Below are 18,081 nucleotides of genomic sequence, written 5' to 3' on the forward strand. Positions count from 1 at the left end.
ATAAATCGGAGATATACTGAGAGAGAGTTCTCAGTGAGAGTTAACAGACGTGTTTATTTTTGTGCTCTGCAATTATTATTGTTTTCTTAGTTATATTGTAATGTTAAATTTGAATATTGCAAATATCTATATATAATATTGCAAATATCCGTGGTTCGCTTGTGTTTTTATACCCTGAACCCATTGAAAATGGGAAATCAGGGTATAATGGTTTTGTTGAAATGTATGTAACAGGCAGAAGGAGGCGTGGCAGACCCCACAAAGTATATATATTCTTGATCAGGGTGACGAGCTGAGTTGATTTGGCCCTGTCCGTCTGTCTGTCTGTCCGTCTGTCCGTCTGTCCGTATGTTTGAACGCGTCGATTTCCGAAGATATAAGAGCTAGAGACTTCAAATTTTTAGACTCATTCACGAAAGTGAAATGAGTATATTGGTTTTGTGCAATGTCCGTCTTGCTGTCCGTCCGTCTGTCCGTCTGTCCGTCTGTCCGTCTGTCCGTCTGTCCGTATGAACGCAATCTATTTCGGCGCTATTGAAGCTAGAGACTTGAAATTTGGAACACATACTCGTGTATATCTCCGATTTATAAACTGTTAAAATTTTCCCGATCCGCCCACTAGGGGCGTGGCAAATCGGAAAATGCATTTTCCGATATACCAGAAATCATGTTTGTTGAAGAGCTAGAAAGCTGAAATTTGGTATGTAGGTCCGCGCCAACCACCCAAGATCACAAGCTATGGCGGATATATCTCCGCCCATTAGGGGCGTGGCAAATCGGACAAAACTGTATCTCCTAAAGTTATAAACCTAGAATGCTGAAATTTTGCACGTAAGCTAATGTTTTAATTCTATGAAGATGGGTGGAAAAATTATATATCTACGTCCCTTAGGGGCGTGGCAAATCGGACCTGAAGATATAGTGATTTTTCGAATTCTGCTATATTTTAGGCACTATTGATGCTAGAGATCTGAAATTTGGTATATATACGCGGGTTGATCACCCAAGTCCAACGAGCTATGGTAGATATATGTCCGCCCATAGGGGGCGTGGCAAACCGCAAAAGTTTATATCTCCTACAATTTAAGAGCTAGAAGCTTCAAATTTGGATAGTTAAGTTACTGGTAGCCTCCTCTATCGATGCCCCAAAAATAATTTTTAAGCCTCTTTAGGGGCGTGGCATATCGAAAAATACCCTGTAATTTTCACATTTTTTGAGCGTAAGAATTCAAATTTTGCCTTTAGGTAACCGGTTACTCGTTCTAAGAACTGGCTAAAATTGAGGAGTCGACGGCCACTAGGGGCGTGGCAATCGGCATTTACAGTGCCCGTATCGCGACATTTATATGCGTCAGCCATCTATTTATGCATTTGTACATATAAATAAGCTTAATAGATATTCATAATACAAAAGGAAACATTTTTATGAATTTAAAAAAATTTAAAAGAAGCTAAAATAACAAAAATTTGCAATTTACAAAAAAGTGTTTTCCGCGGGATTTGAACTCGCACCCAACCCAAACAGCATGTTTGTCAAAATAGCTAAAATAATGGTCGTCGGCGCTTCAGCCTACAGCACCACCGCGTCGCTTCGATCAGTAGAAGTTAAAACGAAATCACATTATTGTTATGACGCCACATAGCAAAGAAAAGCCAGAGTGGTGGCTGGAAATTCAAAAACAATGCAAAGACAAATCAATCGCAACGAGATTCTTAGAATATGCTAGAGTACGCATTTATGTGTGCATACATACACACATACAAATGAGCGCGTGTATAAGGCTGGAATGCTTGATGCTATGCGTGCAGACTTACATATATACTATGTATGTATTTGCATATATGTATTTGAGGGCTATTTAAGAAGAAACAAATTAAAACTTATAAAATTATTCGACTAAGAAAATGAAAAGTATTAAGTGCCATTCAGTCAAGCTCGCACCTTCCCAATAAAATATCTATTTTATAAAAAACGAAAAATGTATGAAAAAAAAAAAAAAAACATAGTAGAGGTTCGAACCTCCCTACTCTAACGTTACTTGCGTCGCCCTTAGCAACCGCGCCATTGCTTTGCTCGAGCACTCAGCTGCTAAAATAGAATAGCTTAATAAGAGAGCGTCATCAGACAAAACTACAGTAACGGCTAGAAAGTCCAGAAATCAATCGAAATTCTAAGAATGTGAGAAAAGGCGCGCTTCTGTCTGTACGCATAGAATAGACGATGAGTGTGTGCACATGTATAGTAAAATCGCGCTGATCTGCTGCTAGCTTGAAGCCGGTATCCAATATATGGATATAAATACATGTATATTATTAAAAGTCAAAATTGTATAAATTATATACATATGCATGTAATTTGAATGCAATTATGCAATGATCATAGCAATAGCTATCGATGATTTTCCCATTTTAAATGGGATCATGCCCTGTTTTTTGTTGCGCACTAGACTTGAAAATTGCACTATATACTCTGGTTGACAGCGTTTGGGCTGTGAATGAGTCTTCTGCAATCGGTATCGCCCGACTGCAACGTTCTTACTTGTTTGTAAAATGTTCGTAATTACAGCGCGGATATCGAGTTTATCATTAAAATTCGATAACTCATCCCGATCTTTTTTTATCGATAAAAAACCTTATCGAAAACCAGTTATAAAATTATATCTTCTACACCTTTATTGCTAGAGTCTCCAAATTTTTTATATATGCTTATATGCAATTTATACAATTTCGGTTTTTGTTAAAATTTACCCCCCATCTCTAAATTCACCCCCTCACCCTCACTTTTGTAAAACGCGTATTTCAAATACTAGAGACTTGTGCTTTGTTTCATGAAGATCGTACGTCCATAAAAAAAGTTATTAAACAATTAAGTTCTCATAGTAAGCGCACACTGCAGCCCATGCGTGTTTATGCGTGGGTGCTTGTGTGTGTATGTGTTTATGCATGTGTGTGTGTTTCTTGTGTAAGCTGAAAGACGCGAAAAATTATTGAAATAGCTAGCACTCCAAGGGTTCAGGGGATCTCGTAGTCGAGCAGTCTCGACTAGAGCTTTCTTACTTGTTAATAATTTGCTTTTTTATTTTGTGAAGTTTTGTGTGCAGCGTCGGTTCATTAGTTTCATTATTTGCATTTTTGCTTTAGTGTTTCTATTTGTTGGCGCTCTCCCCAGTTCACTCTTTCTAAGTTTTGTTAGTGTAGTGTGTGCATAATTTGCTTTCACTATCTACGGTTGTTGTATTTGCCTCTCTCGAATTTTTGATTTTCGTGTTGTGCAAGTATACTCTTTCGCTGTGTACTTTCGATCTGCTCTTTAACGGCTGTCTTTGTTGTTGACTCGCTCTCTCAACATATATTTTCGTTGCGCTCTGTAACGGCTGTTTTGTTGTTGGACTCGATCTCAACACATTTATATCTCTCTTTGTTTTTTACATTTGTGTTTACATTCAGTAATTTGTGTTTGATCCCAATTGCCAATATGAGTTGCTGTAAAAAATCTTGCAGTTACAGGCAGGCAGTTGATTCTGCTCAACCGCAATTTATAAATTGCTGGTTGTGCGATAATATGATGCATATTAAGTGTGCAGGTCTTACTGGGCGTGATTACAAGATTATGTCCACTACTAAAGCTGGTAGTGGAGGCGTACGCTGGTCTTGTCCGACTTGCTTGGAAAAACAGATCAACTGTAGTGCTGTGAGGGCTCAATTTGTATACCCTGAACCCATTGAAAATGGGAAATCAGGGTATAATGGTTTTGTGAAAAAGTATGTAACGGGCAGAAGGAGGCGTGGCAGACCCCACAAAGTGTATATATTCTTGATCAGCGTGACGAGCTGAGTCGATATAGCCCTGTCCGTCTGTCCGTCCGTCCGTCCGTCCGTCCGTATGAGTGCGTCGATCTCAGAAGTTATAAGAGCTAGAGAGCTGAAATTTGGCATGCATACTCGTGTGCACCATACGCAGTACGAGTTTGCTTTATTTTTTCGATAAATCGTCCGATAACTGTTTTATCGAGAATAATCGAAAAATTGATTTTGTTTTTCTAGCCTAATTTGAACACTTTTAGACCTGGAGTCTTCAAATTTGCGTTGTATATAAAGTTAATCGATACAAATATTTTGTAATTTACAGATTTTGGATACCACGCCCCTTTCTCCCCCAATTTGTAAAAAACGCATTTCAAGTACTAGACACTTGTGCTTTGGAATGTACACACATATTCACCATATGATTACACTCTGAAAGTTTCATTAAGATCGTATGTCTACCAAAGAAATTATTCGACAAATAAATTCTCATAATATTGCCCACACTGCAGCGCAGCCCAAGCGCAGTCGCTGCTTACTGCGCAGTTAGCAGAGCGCAGGCTTATGCATGGATGCATGTGTAGGTATGTGTGCATAAAAGAAGTGCAGAATGATTAGAATATCAGCTTGGAGGGTTCAGGGTATCTCCTAGTCGAGCAGTCTCGACTGGAGCTTTCTTACTTGTTGAAACTGAAGAAGATTTCTATGCAGTTGACCAGTGACATGGCTGCTGCTGAAGAAATATTAAATCAGTACGGCTTTGAAAATCCTCTCTCTCAATTGGATACTCCTTTGTTGTCGGTAACTCCTTCTGTAATAGTACCGTCACCTAATTCGCTTGCTCCTCCCTCACCTTGCGCCTCTGTTTTGTCATCGGCTCCTAATTCACTTGATCCTCCTTCACCTGGTCCCATATCTGTTTCTCCTGTTGATGCTTCTATTGAAACCCAAGCCCCTGTTCCAAAATTGGATACTACTTCTATTGTTGCTCAAACAAAGAGTGACAATAAGTCGGCCACTCCGGGCATCACCTTATCCGTTGTCTCTCCTCGAAAGCAAGTATTTTTATCTAGGCTTTCATCTGATACTACATGTGAGGCAGTATCTGCTTTTAATTCTAGCAAGATATCAGCCAATGTTTTTATATCGAAGTTTAGTTTCGCAACTCCGCGAGAAATTGCTTCATTTAAGATTAATGTGCCGATGGAATATTTTACAACCATATGTGACCCTAAATTCTGGCCACCTCACGTGTATGAATTCAAACCTAAGAATCGCAACAAATCAACTCCTGTTTCCTTGAATCCACCTTCGGTGCAATCAACATCAAACATTATACCAAAAAACTAAATAGTTTACATTCCTCTTCTCATATGTCCCTGGTTTATCAAAATGTACGCGGCCCTAATACTAAACTTAAAAATTTATTCTTACATAGTTTTAGTGTTCAATATTATATTATTGCTTCACTGAAACATGGTTGTGTAAAAATGTTCATAATAGCGAGATCCTTTCAAGTTATTTCACTATTTATAGGCTTGACCGTGCTATGCGTAGAGGGGGTGGGGTGTTAATTGCTGTTAAATCCTGTATTCTCTCCGAAGGGTTTAGCTTTTCGTCCCTTCATGATGCAGAGATTATAGGGGTTAAATTAACTCTCCCATCGTACTAATTATTTATCACTTGCTCTTACATCCCTCCATCGTCTGATATACAAATTTATGTTCAACATATAACTTGTATTAAAGAAATGTATGAGTATGTAAATGATAAAAACTTGTTTCTGGTTTTGGGTGATTTTAATATTCCCAACACTTCTTGGTCATCAATTTTTAATGCAAATTAGTTTATTCCGACTATCGATCACTATCTCTTTGATGAATTGTTTAACCTGTCTATGTTTCAGATTAACTCTATTTCAAACCATCTAAATCGCACTCTAGATCTTGTGTTTGTTAATCATGATTCGCTCATTAATGTCGCGAGATCAACTCCTTTCTGCTTACCAGAGGATACACATCATCCCACTTTAGAGGTTTTATTCAGTGTTGATAATCCTCCCACTAATACTCCAATACCTTCTAAGCTTAGTCGCTGTTATAGTAAATGCAATTTTGTTCTGCTTAATGAATTAATTAATTCAACAGACTGGTCTATTTTATATGAGTCGGTTGATATTAATTTAGCAGCATCGTTCTTTTATTCTACCTTAAACTCTATTTTGGATGTTTGTGTCCCTCTCTGCCGTATTTCGCCGGTTTCAAATAAGCCACCTTGGTTTACCGAAACACTTTCGAACTTAAGAAACATTAAAACCAAATGTTTCAGAAATTATAAAAAATCTGGTTCAAGTATTGACTGGTCCAAATATTCCATTGCCAAGTCAAATTTCAATCTTTTAAATTCTAGTTGTTATGAGAATTATCTTATACGTCAGTTTGCTCAAGATCTCAAACAATTTTACTCATTTGTTAATTCGAAGCGTAAATCTTCTGGTTTGCCGTCCTCATTTGTCCTTGGTGGTGTAAAAACTTGCAATGACCAGGATTCCTCTGATCTATTTGCTGATTTTTTTCAATCCACTTATTCTTCTGCTGATCTCTACAGCAACTCATATCCATATTTACTTCCTGAATTTGGGTCTATAAATGCTCCTAAAGTTACTGCTGCCTCTCTGGCTGTAGCCATTAGGACATTGAAATCATCTTTCTCTCCTGGTGCAGATAATATTGTGTGTTTAAAGAGTGCAGTGTTTCTCTTCAGTCACAACTACTAAAATTGTTTAACTTGTCCTTGGATACTTCTGTGTTCCCGTCAATTTGGAAAGATTCTTTTATCATTCCCTTATATAAACAAGTAAGAAAGCTCTAGTCGAGACTGCTCGACTACGAGATCCCCTGAACCCTTGGAGCAATAGATATTTCAATAATTTTTCGCGTCTTTCAGCTTACATAAGAAACACGACACGAACTGCGAACTGCGACACACACACACACACATGCATACACACACAAACGCATACACACACACACATACACACACACACATACACAAACAATTACATACATATACACACACACGCATAAACACGCATGGGCGGCAGTGAGCGCTTACTATGAGAACTTAATTGCTTAATAACTTTTTTTGTGGACGTACGATCTTCATGAAAGATTATGATTATAACATCAATATGCATGTAATTGCCAAAGCACAAGTCTCTAGTATTTGAAATACGCTTTTTACAAAAGTGAGGGTGAGGGGGTGAATTTAAGGGTGGGGGGTAAATTTTAACAAAAACCGAAATTGTATAAATTGCATATAAGCATACATTAAAAATTTGGAGACTATAGCAATAAAGGTGTAGAAGATATAATTTTATAACTGGTTTTCGATAAGGTTTTTTATCGATAAAAAAAGATTGGGATGAGTTATCGATTTTTAATGATAAACTTGATATGCGCGCTGTAATTACGGACATTTAAAAAAAAAATTGAAGTCTCTAGCTCTTATATCTTCTGAAATCGACGCGTTCATACATACGGACAGACGGACAGACGGACAGACGGACGGACGGACAGACGGACAGACGGACAGACAGACGGACAGGGCCAAATCAACTCAGCTCGTCGCCCTGATCAAGAATATATATACTTTGTGGGGTCTGCCACGCCTCCTTCTGCCTGTTACATACATTTCAACAAAACCATTATACCCTGATTTCCCATTGAAAATGGGTTCAGGGTATAAAAAGGTGGAAGATCTGATATTTCCAATTATAGAGGCATTGCCAAATTATCTGCTATTCCGAAGTTATTTGAGAAAATAATAACGTCGGCCTTGCAGCATTTTTGCAAATCGATTATTCAACCATCTCAACATGGTTTTGTTCAAAATCGATCAACATCCTCTAATTTACTTGAGTTTACTTCGCTCGTTAATGACAGCTTTGGTAAAAAAATGCAAACTGATGTTATTTATACTGACTTCAGTAAAGCATTTGACTCTGTACATCATCACATATTAATTCTGAAGCTTGAACGCTTAGGATTTTCTCCTAGACTTGTGTCTTGGATTTCTTCCTATTTAATGGGTAGAACCCAAAGAGTCTTGCTGAGAACAGCTATGTCTAAAGAGATCTTTGTATCGTCTGGTGTACCTCAGGGTAGCCATTTGGGTCCATTGCTCTTTTCCCTTTTCATAAATGACCTTCCTAGCTGTATCTCATATTCTACTATATTTATGTATGCTGATGATGTTAAACTTTGCCTTCCATACTCCAATGCAAATGGTCATCCTCACCTTCAAGATGACCTTAATGCATTTCAACTTTGGTGTGTGGCAAACCAGCTGGACTTAAATGGTTCAAAGTGTATGATAATGACCTTCAGTCGTACCGTTCCTCTAATTGCTGATTATAAAATTAGCAACATTTCCCTAAGACGCATTTATACAGTCAAAGATCTTGGTGTGCTCTTTAACTGTAAACTTAACTTCAATCTTCAAATTTCTACCATAGTTAATGAAGCCAAAAGTGTGCTCGGCTTTATTAAACGTTGGTCTAAGGAATTTAAAGACCCTTTTACCACCAAGCGATTATTTACTTCGCTTGTGCGTCCTATCTTAGAGTACTACTCTGTTGTATGGTCTCCTCAGCATAAACTGTATCAGGATCGTATTGAATCGGTCCAAAAACAGTTTGTTCTCTTTGCCTTAAGAGACCTTAGATGGGACAGTAATGTACGATTACCGTCTTATCATAGTAGGCTCCAGCTGATTGACCTTCCATCGCTAAACAATCGCAGAACAATTCTAGGAATTGTTTTTTTGCATAAATTGATTAGTGGTGACATTGATTCAGCCTCTGTTTTGAGTCGTCTAAGTTTTTCGGTTCCGTCCCGATCAACTAGACACTATCGGCCTCTCCACTTACCAGTCTGCACTAGGGATTATTCTTTGCACAGTGCGTTTTATGTCCTTTGCGTGAATTTTAATAAATACTATCACGTTTTTCCCTTAGAGCTCTCTCTTCCTAAACTCAAATCTACTCTGTCAGCTTATCTTAGGGAAACCACTCACAATGCCCAGGCCTAAGCATTGGTATACATTTTTCGTTGCCAATGTTGTGCTGTGAATTCTCAATTCTATCCTATACTCTATTTCAACTATTCCCTTACTCTTTTCTTTTTTGATTTCTCATAATCTGTATTATCTCTTTCGCAACTTCTTTTAATATCTTCATTTTCCTTTTTCAGTACTAAATCTTTCTCAATTTTTTTTTTCTTTTCTCTTTTTTTCGTATTTATTATAATTATTATAATTTTTTTTTCTTTTTTGTTTATTTTATTAATGTTTTTCTTTTTTTTTTTTTTTTTTTTTTTTTTTTTTTTTTTTTTTTTTTAGTTTTATATAGTTAATATTTATGCATTTAATATGTTGTTTAAGTTTTCTTACTAACACCTTTGTTTTTCATAGCTTCACTAGTAGCACTGACCATATTTGACTGTGAAATGTGGGCATAGGTGGCCGGACTGGCAAATAAAACACCCCCATCGGGTCGGTGCTACTAGTGATATTCTCTGTACTTTGTTTAGGCTTTTTTATTATACCCTGAACCCATTGAAAATGGGAAATCAGGGTATAATGGTTTTGTGAAAAAGTATGTAACGGGCAGAAGGAGGCGTGGCAGACCCCACAAAGTATATATATTCTTGATCAGCGTGACGAGCTGAGTCGATATAGCCCTGTCCGTCTGTCCGTCCGTCCGTCCGTCCGTCCGTCCGTCCGTATGAGTGCGTCGATCTCAGAAGTTATAAGAGCAAGAGAGCTGAATTTTGGCATGCACACTCGTGAGTACCATACGCAGTACGAGTTTGCTTTATTTTTTTCGATAAATCGTCCGATAACTTTTTTATCGAGAATAATCGAAAAATTGATTTTGTTTTTTTTAGCCTAATTTGAACATTTTAAAACCTGGAGTTTTCAAATTTGCGTTGTATATAAAGTTAATCGATACAAATATTTTGTAATTTACAGATTTTGGATACCACGCCCCCTTCTCCCCCAATTTGTAAAAAACGCATTTCAAATACTAGAGACTTGTGCTTTGGAATATACACACATATTCACCATATGATTACACCCTAAAAGTTTCATTAAGATCGTATGTCTACAAAAGATTATTCGACAAATAAATTCTCATAATATTGCCCACACTGCAGCGCAGCCCAAGCGCAGTCGCCGCTTACTGCGCAGTTAGCAGAGAGCAGGCTTATGCGTGCGTGTGGATGCATGTGTATGTATGTGTGCATAAAAGAAGTGCGGAATGATTAGAGTATCAGCTTAGAGGGTTCAGGGTATCTCCTAGTCGAGCAGTCTCGACTGGAGCGTTCTTACTTGTTTTAAGTTGACTCTATGTTTGTCAATTATCCTTAAGAAATAAATAAATACACTAGTATGTGTTCCGAATTTCCCTAGCTTCAATAGCGCCGAAAAAAAAAAAAAAAACAAATTCATTTTCGTGAATGAGTTATACTCATTATGACATCAAGCGGATGCGTCGAGAGCGGCGTATTTTAGGTGATAATTTTCCAATCACGTCCAGATGGCGAAGAGCATATGTATAAAATGTAATAAAGCTTTGAATATTTATATGATATTATCTCTGAATGGGAGTCTAGTAAAACTCTTTTTGCTTAATGCTCTTGTTACTACAAGTGAGCCATATTATATAGCTTCATATTTACAAAGATCTTAGTTGCTAATTTAAATTTATAAATGTTTTTATTTGTAGGCTATGAGACGACTCGGCACAATTGTCTGTCGATTTTTCTTTTTAGATTCTCGAACAAAGGCTATTGACGTTCATCCCACAGATACAGCTATCGATGCAGTACAGAAACTTGCAGATAAACTTAATTTGGCATCAATTGAAGGTTGGGCAATATTTCAATCCCGTCCAGATGGCGAAGAGCATATAAAAAGCTTTGAATATTTATATGATATTATCTCTGAATGGGAGTCTAAGCAAAACTCGCCTAATAGTTACAAAAGACTTTCAAATGCTTCTACTTACGGGGAAAATAGATTTGTCTTTAAAAAAAGATTGTTCAAACCAACTCGAGAATTATCCCAGGATCCTGTTGAAGTTGGAATGTTGTACGCCCAAGCAGTATACAGTATTGTAAAGGTAAGATATTCATATTTCTTAAGTATTCAAACAAAATAAGAAAACTATTTTGATCGCTATTTCTTTGACTAATATTAATAATAATATGTAATATAAATATGTACGGCATAAAAATTGAATAATTTATTTATTTTCTTTAGTGTGATGAATTTCCAGTAAGTGAAAAAGTTGCTTTACAATTAGCTGGTTTGCAAGCACAGGTAGCACTTGGGGATCCATCTAATCAGCCGAAGCCTGAGTATTATTGTGATATCAATAGCTTTTTACCAAACCGAATTTCTAAAACAAGAGAACAACAGTTTTGGATACCGATTCTTGCTCAAGCACATCGACAATATGGATCATCAAGAAATGAATTAACTGCTAAAGTGTTGTACTTAAGTTGTGTTATGCAATACCCACTTTACGGAACAACCATGTTTAACGTAATTTATAAAGGATATTGGAGTTTTGTCAATAATATAATTTTAGGAATCAATTGTGAAGGAGTTTTACTCATTCAACCTGAAGATAAAGTCATTATATATCAGTTTAAATATACAGATATAGAATCAATTTTTATAGATCCAAGTGATAGTTTTCTTACAATATCTCTCAATCGCACTACTAATCAATCGCCCAGACTTACGAAAGATGATAGCATTTTTCTGGATTTGCAAAAATGTTTTGTATTTGAAACAGTACAAAAGCATGAAATTGGCGCTCTTATTATTTCATATTATCCATCATTATCAAATTGGATATTAAGTAATTTTGATTGCACTAAAAAAGGAAAAGGAATCACCAATGAGGATAGAACCAGATTGTATCAAAATGTTATTATATGCCGCAGGCAATTAATAGACTTAAATATAGTGCGAAAACCTCATGAATCAGGCGGTTTCTTACGAAACACGCTGAGACGCCTATCCAAGCATCGTATCGAAAAATTACGTGCAGAACAAAGGACAAGTCCTCAAGACCACGGAGAAACATATAAAGGATTTTCTCATTCATTTTGGGCATTCAGTAAACAGCAACTCACGTTTTGTCTAAGCTCATTGACGGATCAAGATGAAACAACAATGATTCAAATATTTGATTTAATATTACAATTTTCCGGCCTTGGAATATCAGGTACTTTTGAATTTAGTTAATTAATTCCCAACAAGTAAGAAAGCTCTAGTGAGACTGATCGATTACGAGATCCCCTGAACCCTTCGAGCAAAAGCTACACACAAACATACACTTACGCATACACACACATACATATACACACACACATGCATACACACACATACACGCACAGAAGCCTAAACACCATGTGCGCTTTCTATAAGAACTTTAGAACGTACTTTCTTCATGATTATGATTATAACATGGATATGCATGTTTTTGCCAAGGAAAAAGTCTCTAGTATTTGAAATACGCCTTTTAAAAAGCTGAGGGTGAGGGGGTGGATATAGGGGTAGGGGGTAAATTTTAACAAAACCCGAAATTGTATAAAATACAAATAAATCTATATTTAAAATTTGGAAACTATAGCTCCAAAGGTGTAGGAGATATAATTAAATAACTAGCTCTCGATAAGGTTTTTAATCGATAATAAAATATTGGAGTTAGTTATCGATATTTAGAGAAAAACTCGATATGCGCGTGATATACACGGATCTAGGAAAAAAAATTCTTATATCTTTGTAGACATACAATCTTAATGAAACTTTCAGAGCGTAATCACATAGCAAAAATATGTGTACATTCCAAACCACTTGAAATGCGATCAAATTGGTGGCGAAGGGTGCGTGGTATCCAAAATCTGTAAATTACAAAATCTTTGTATCCATTAACATTGTATATGTCGGATTAGCACTTTCAATATCATTAAAATCCATAACCGGACGCTTTCTGGGCCGCGACATGTTTGCTCTTTCAATCTCTTTTCGAAACTGCCAACCTTCGCTGTGCCATCTCTCTGCTAATTTTTGTGTACTCACACACATTCTCGCTCACATGTATTGCAATTGTTATTCTTATCTCGCTCTAACTTACTGTCGGGCCCAGACTGCGTCAGACAGAAACGTCTGCCAGGTTAGGATAACGGATCGGTGAATAAACGAATGGAATTGAAACAACGGCCGTCGCATAGACACACATACAACATTAAGCGTTATTTCGAAGTGCATTTTATTCTTTCCTCTTTACGCTCTTAATCTTAAAATATAGAGATGACACACTGCTTATAATAGTGATAGCACGATATTCATAATATTGTGAGGGCGCGACACGGCCATTCTGACGTTCACACGTCCTCGTGTGTTACAATCTAAAAAAAACTAATAAAATAAACTAAACGGCAGTATGCACAGCTCAATTTAAAAGACAAATCAGTCCAAACCTATTACTTTAAATAAAAATCCAGTCAATTTATATTTTCTCGAGTAGGTCATTCAATTGACAGAGTCTCCAAGATAGAACAATTATTCTTGTGATGTATCCGGTAGCAAAAGGATTTCCACTAGTTATGTGAGGTTTACTCAGATCATCAGGACAACAGCCCACTCAAAATCTTACTATACGTGCCTACCAGCGACTAATAGCTTTAGTAGTTAAGTCACATATCAGCAAGATTCCCCGGCATAGTGTCTGATATCTCACATGTTAGACTCCACTAACATGTCACTGACGTCTCTTTCAACGCCTTCATTGACGTCTCTTTCAACGCCTTCATTGACGTCTCTTTCAACGCCTTCATTGACGTCTCTTTCAACGCCGTCTCTACACATTTCCAACTCAATGGGAATCCCCTCCGCCGGCATACGCCTCAACGACTCATGCGAATACTTATAAGTTCGCTTGTTGACTAAGGACTTCAAAACATAACGGTCTCCATCGAGAACCTCTGTCACTAAGAACGGACCTTTAAATTTGGGATCTAATTTAGTTTGGTGTCTTTCCTCATTCTTGAGCAGTGCATAATCGCCGAGCTTAAATCTAACAATTTTAGATTTATTTTTGTCGAATCTCTCTTTTTCGTAACGAGCGTTCTGTTCAATATTTTCTTTGGCAATCTTTCTTACATTACTTATATCTGTCTTATCTTCATTTTCACAAACATGTAACATATTTAAAGGTCTTACTTCTTTTCCAATTAGTAATTCTAATGGGCTGGCTTTTGTAGTTCGCTTTGTTGTACAGTTTATAGCCAATTGAATTTCACCTAAAGCGTCTTGCCAAGAACGCTCACTACTCTCAATGGCGGTTAGCATATGTTTCAGTACACTCATAACGCGTTCAACTTGGCCATTTGCTCGACTAGCCCCCGTTGCTATCAAATGTAAGTCAATTTTTTGCATGGTGCAAAATTTGTTAAAGTCATTGCCTGTAAAGCATCTGCCCTGATCTGCAATTATCCTTGTTGGCACACCAAAAAACGAAATCAAGGATTTGACTGCACTAATGCAACTTTCTGCGTTAATATTGACTGTGTGATATAAGTAAACGAATTTGGTGAAGGCATCGATTTGAACTATTACATATTCCTTTTGATCACTTTTTCCGCTTAATTTACCAGTGATGTCAATGTGAACCGTGTGCCACGGAATATCTACTTTTGGTATGGGATGGAGCTCTACTTGTGGTTTGCCTGACGATGGTTTTGTCAATTTGCATGTAATGCAGTTCTCTACAAATTTGCGCACATATTTACGCATGTTATCAAACCAGTAAAACTCATACATTTTGTCTAAGGTCTTTTCCCAACCAAGGTGTACAATTGCCTCGTGGACATGGTTCACAACAGACCATCTAAACGGTCGGGGGATAACTGGAAGGCATCGTGTTTTTCCATTCCTTTGAACTTTTCGATAAAGAATTTTTGATCGAAGCTCATAAGTCTTTGCTATGCTTTCCTCAAGCTCATCATTTTGAAGTTTCGAAATTATCAAAGAAGTCTCTGGATCTCTTTGTTGCTCCGCCAAAAGCCAGTTATTCGAAATCTCAGCTAGCTGTACCCGCTTGATAGGTACTTGGGTATTCATTTTATTGGGTAAAAGATTTCTAGAAAAGAAGTCTACATGCGCCATTTTACTACCAGGTCTATATTGTATGTCAAAGTTGAAAGATTGCATATAAGCCCACCAACGATGGACTCTTGGCGTCAGTTCAGCCTTTAAACGTGAGGCTTTCAACGAATTACAGTCTGTATAAACTACAAAATGTTTGCCCTGTAAATAGTGGCGAAAATGCTTCATTGAGTTGTATAGAGCTAAAGTTTCTAATTCGTACGAGTGATATCGAGACTCAACGGAAGAAGTTCGTCTACTATAATATTCGACTACGCGAGGCTTACCATCAATCCTATGCAGCAAAATCGCTCCGTATCCATCCATACTGGCATCAGTATGCAGTTCGATCGGATAATCCGGATTAAATATGATAAGAACCGGTTCATCTGTCAATGCTTTAATAATTTTTTGACGAATCTCTTCATGCTCTAATTTCCATTCAAATACTTTGTCTTTACAAGTGAGACCATACAGTGGCTTCATTATTTGTGAAAACTGTGGGATAAATTGTCGAAAATATGACGCCAGTCCAATAAATTGTCTAACTTGAGTTACAGATTGTGGACGGGGCAAGTCAGACAGTGAACGTTTCTTGCGGGGATTTGGGCGAATTTCACCCTCTCTGACTTCAAAGCCCAGATATTCAACGCTGGATTTTAAAAACGAGCACTTAGCAACGTTAAAAGAAAATCCAGCCTCCGACAATATTTTCAACACATATTCCAACCGGTTAAATGCGTCGTCTATCGTTTCAGCAACTATAATAATGTCGTCCATGTAAACGATTACGTATGAATATGCAAGTTCTCCTAGAGCTTTCATCACTGCTCGTTGAAACACTGACGGGGCATTTTTTAGCCCGAAGGGCATTGCTAAGAACTCATATTGCCCGTCTGGAGTGACGAAAGCTGTGCGATCTATCGAATTTGCGTGGATAGGAATCTGATAGAACCCGCTCGCCATATCTAGACAAGAAAAATACTTTGCGCCGCAAAGCCTAGCTATTTGATCGTTTATCAACGGCAACGGATACTTATCATCCACTGTGTTAGAATTTAGTTCTCGAAAATCTACGCAGAGTCGGTCTGACCCGTTCTTCTTTTTAACTAGTATGATGGGACTGGCAAATGGCGAACAACTAGGCCGGATAATATTTGCTTTTAATAATTCCTCAATCATATTCCTCACTATTTGTTTCTCTTCCAATCCTAGTCTATACGGTCTTCGTTGTACTGTCTTATTTGGGTTCACTAAGCGTATTTCCAGTTGACCTGTTATAACTCGGCTTTTTGGTATCCCATTAATAAAAGAATTAGAATATTTTTTTAAAATTGGTAACAAACGAACTTTGTCTAGGCCGCTTACTCCACTATCTACAGTGGTCAAATCAACGAGGTTATCTGAAACTGCTACCGCACATATAGATTTTGATTTTAAAAATTCTACTTTTTCGTTTGATATTGTAACGCTAAAACCATTACACAGGATTTCTCGACCTATTATTATATCGTAATTTAGGTACTCATTCAACATAATATGAAATACAACTTCAAGTGAATATTCGTCTATAATGACATTTGATAAAATTTTCATCGTGCTAGTTATAGAATTATTTCCGATACCTTTAAGGTGAACAACGTTATTAATTCTCTTGCCAGAAAACTTTCGGGACACAGCTTCTCTTACAAGAGAACACTCAGCTCCAGAATCAAAATAAAATGGATACGACTCACCGGACTGTATTAAATTATCAAGAGGCTCTTTTACATGACAAATGTTTACACGTTTTTCTTCTACTCTATTTTTAACTGGTGCTGATGATCCTCTAGGGCAGGCCGATTGAATATGTCCAGCTTCTCCACATTTAAAACAGATTATTGTAGATTTTCGCTGCTTCTCCAAGACACGTGTATCGGCTGAGTTGAGTTCTGTTGTGAATTTCCTGGGATTCGTCTTGCACGACAATCGGCCACTTTACGTCCTTGCTTCCCACAAAAGTGACACTTAGAGATGGGTTGAAGTCGCATATTCTTACTCGCAGAGTTTTCGGGAACCGAGTTGCTTTTCCTCTTGCCAAAATCAAATGCACTAAGCTCGTTTCGCATCTCATTACGAGATTTAATATTGGTTGTAAATATCGTTCGTTGTAATTTCGGCTCAATTTTAGCTGCATGCGCCAACACAACCGATACAGCGATTTCCTCGATGCTCACATCCTTCCATTTGGAGACAAGTGACGTAACTGTTCAGCCAGACCCTCATCAACATTTGGACCACTATTTAAGATGTTGAAGATAGTTGCAGCTGTTGTTTCGTGGCCTTCAAAGTTCTGTAGAAACAATTCCTGGAACTGCATCCATGTCATCCCAGCAAACGATATTTGAGACAGCCAATAAGCTGCGTCGCCGTCCAACGATTTACTAAGTGCCATGAGAAGGGCAGAGCTTTTCAAAGGGTTTTCGGTCAGTATAAAGTCGGCTATAGCACACCAAGCTGCTGCACTCGATCCCGTAACATTGGGATTGAATTTTGGCAATGTAATTATTTTTTTTTGTATTTTGTTCATTTTGGCCACTTTTCACTGCGTTTATAACTTCCAGCAAGTTTCGGTGTTGCGATTCCAAGATCGCGCACAATCGGTCATCGGGATTTGTTTGGGGTGGATCTGATCCCACTTCTGATGTCGGATTAGCACTTTCAATATCATTAAAATCCATAACCGGACGCTTTCTGGGCCGCGACATGTTTGCTCTTTCAATCTCTTTTCGAAACTGCCAACCTTCGCTGTGCCATCTCTCTGCTAATTTTTGTGTACTCACACACATTCTCGCTCACATGTATTGCAATTGTTATTCTTATCTCGCTCTAACTTACTGTCGGGCCCAGACTGCGTCAGACAGAAACGTCTGCCAGGTTAGGATAACGGATCGGTGAAAAAACGAATCGAATTGAAACAACGGCCGTCGCATAGACACACATACAACATTAAGCGTTATTTCGAAGTGCATTTTATTCTTTCCTCTTTACGCTCTTAATCTTAAAATATAG

The 18,081-nt window shown here is 37.6% G+C and overlaps 1 protein-coding gene across 15 annotated transcripts in view; it reads left to right on the forward strand.

Annotated features, from left to right (window-relative positions):
* Myo81F (unconventional myosin 81F) overlaps window positions 1-18,081 on the forward strand; it is a 281,418-nt gene that overhangs the window by 221,043 nt on the left and 42,294 nt on the right. For 13 of the 15 annotated variants that reach the window (XM_089461766.1, XM_089461770.1, XM_089461765.1 and 10 more), the window contains 2 exons: window positions 10,595-10,990; window positions 11,131-12,106. In XM_089461766.1, the coding sequence (XP_089317892.1) occupies window positions 10,595-10,990; window positions 11,131-12,106 (1,372 nt within the window). Of the gene's footprint in view, window positions 1-10,594; window positions 10,991-11,130; window positions 12,107-18,081 lie in introns of those variants that run through there. The other 2 variants (XM_089461781.1, XM_089461780.1) reach the window with 2 other exon arrangements.

This window comes from Drosophila arizonae, chromosome 2 (genome assembly GCF_054131065.1).
Source record: "Drosophila arizonae isolate 15081-1271.41 chromosome 2, UAZ_ARI_1.0, whole genome shotgun sequence".
NCBI classification, from domain to species: Eukaryota; Metazoa; Arthropoda; class Insecta; order Diptera; family Drosophilidae; genus Drosophila; species Drosophila arizonae.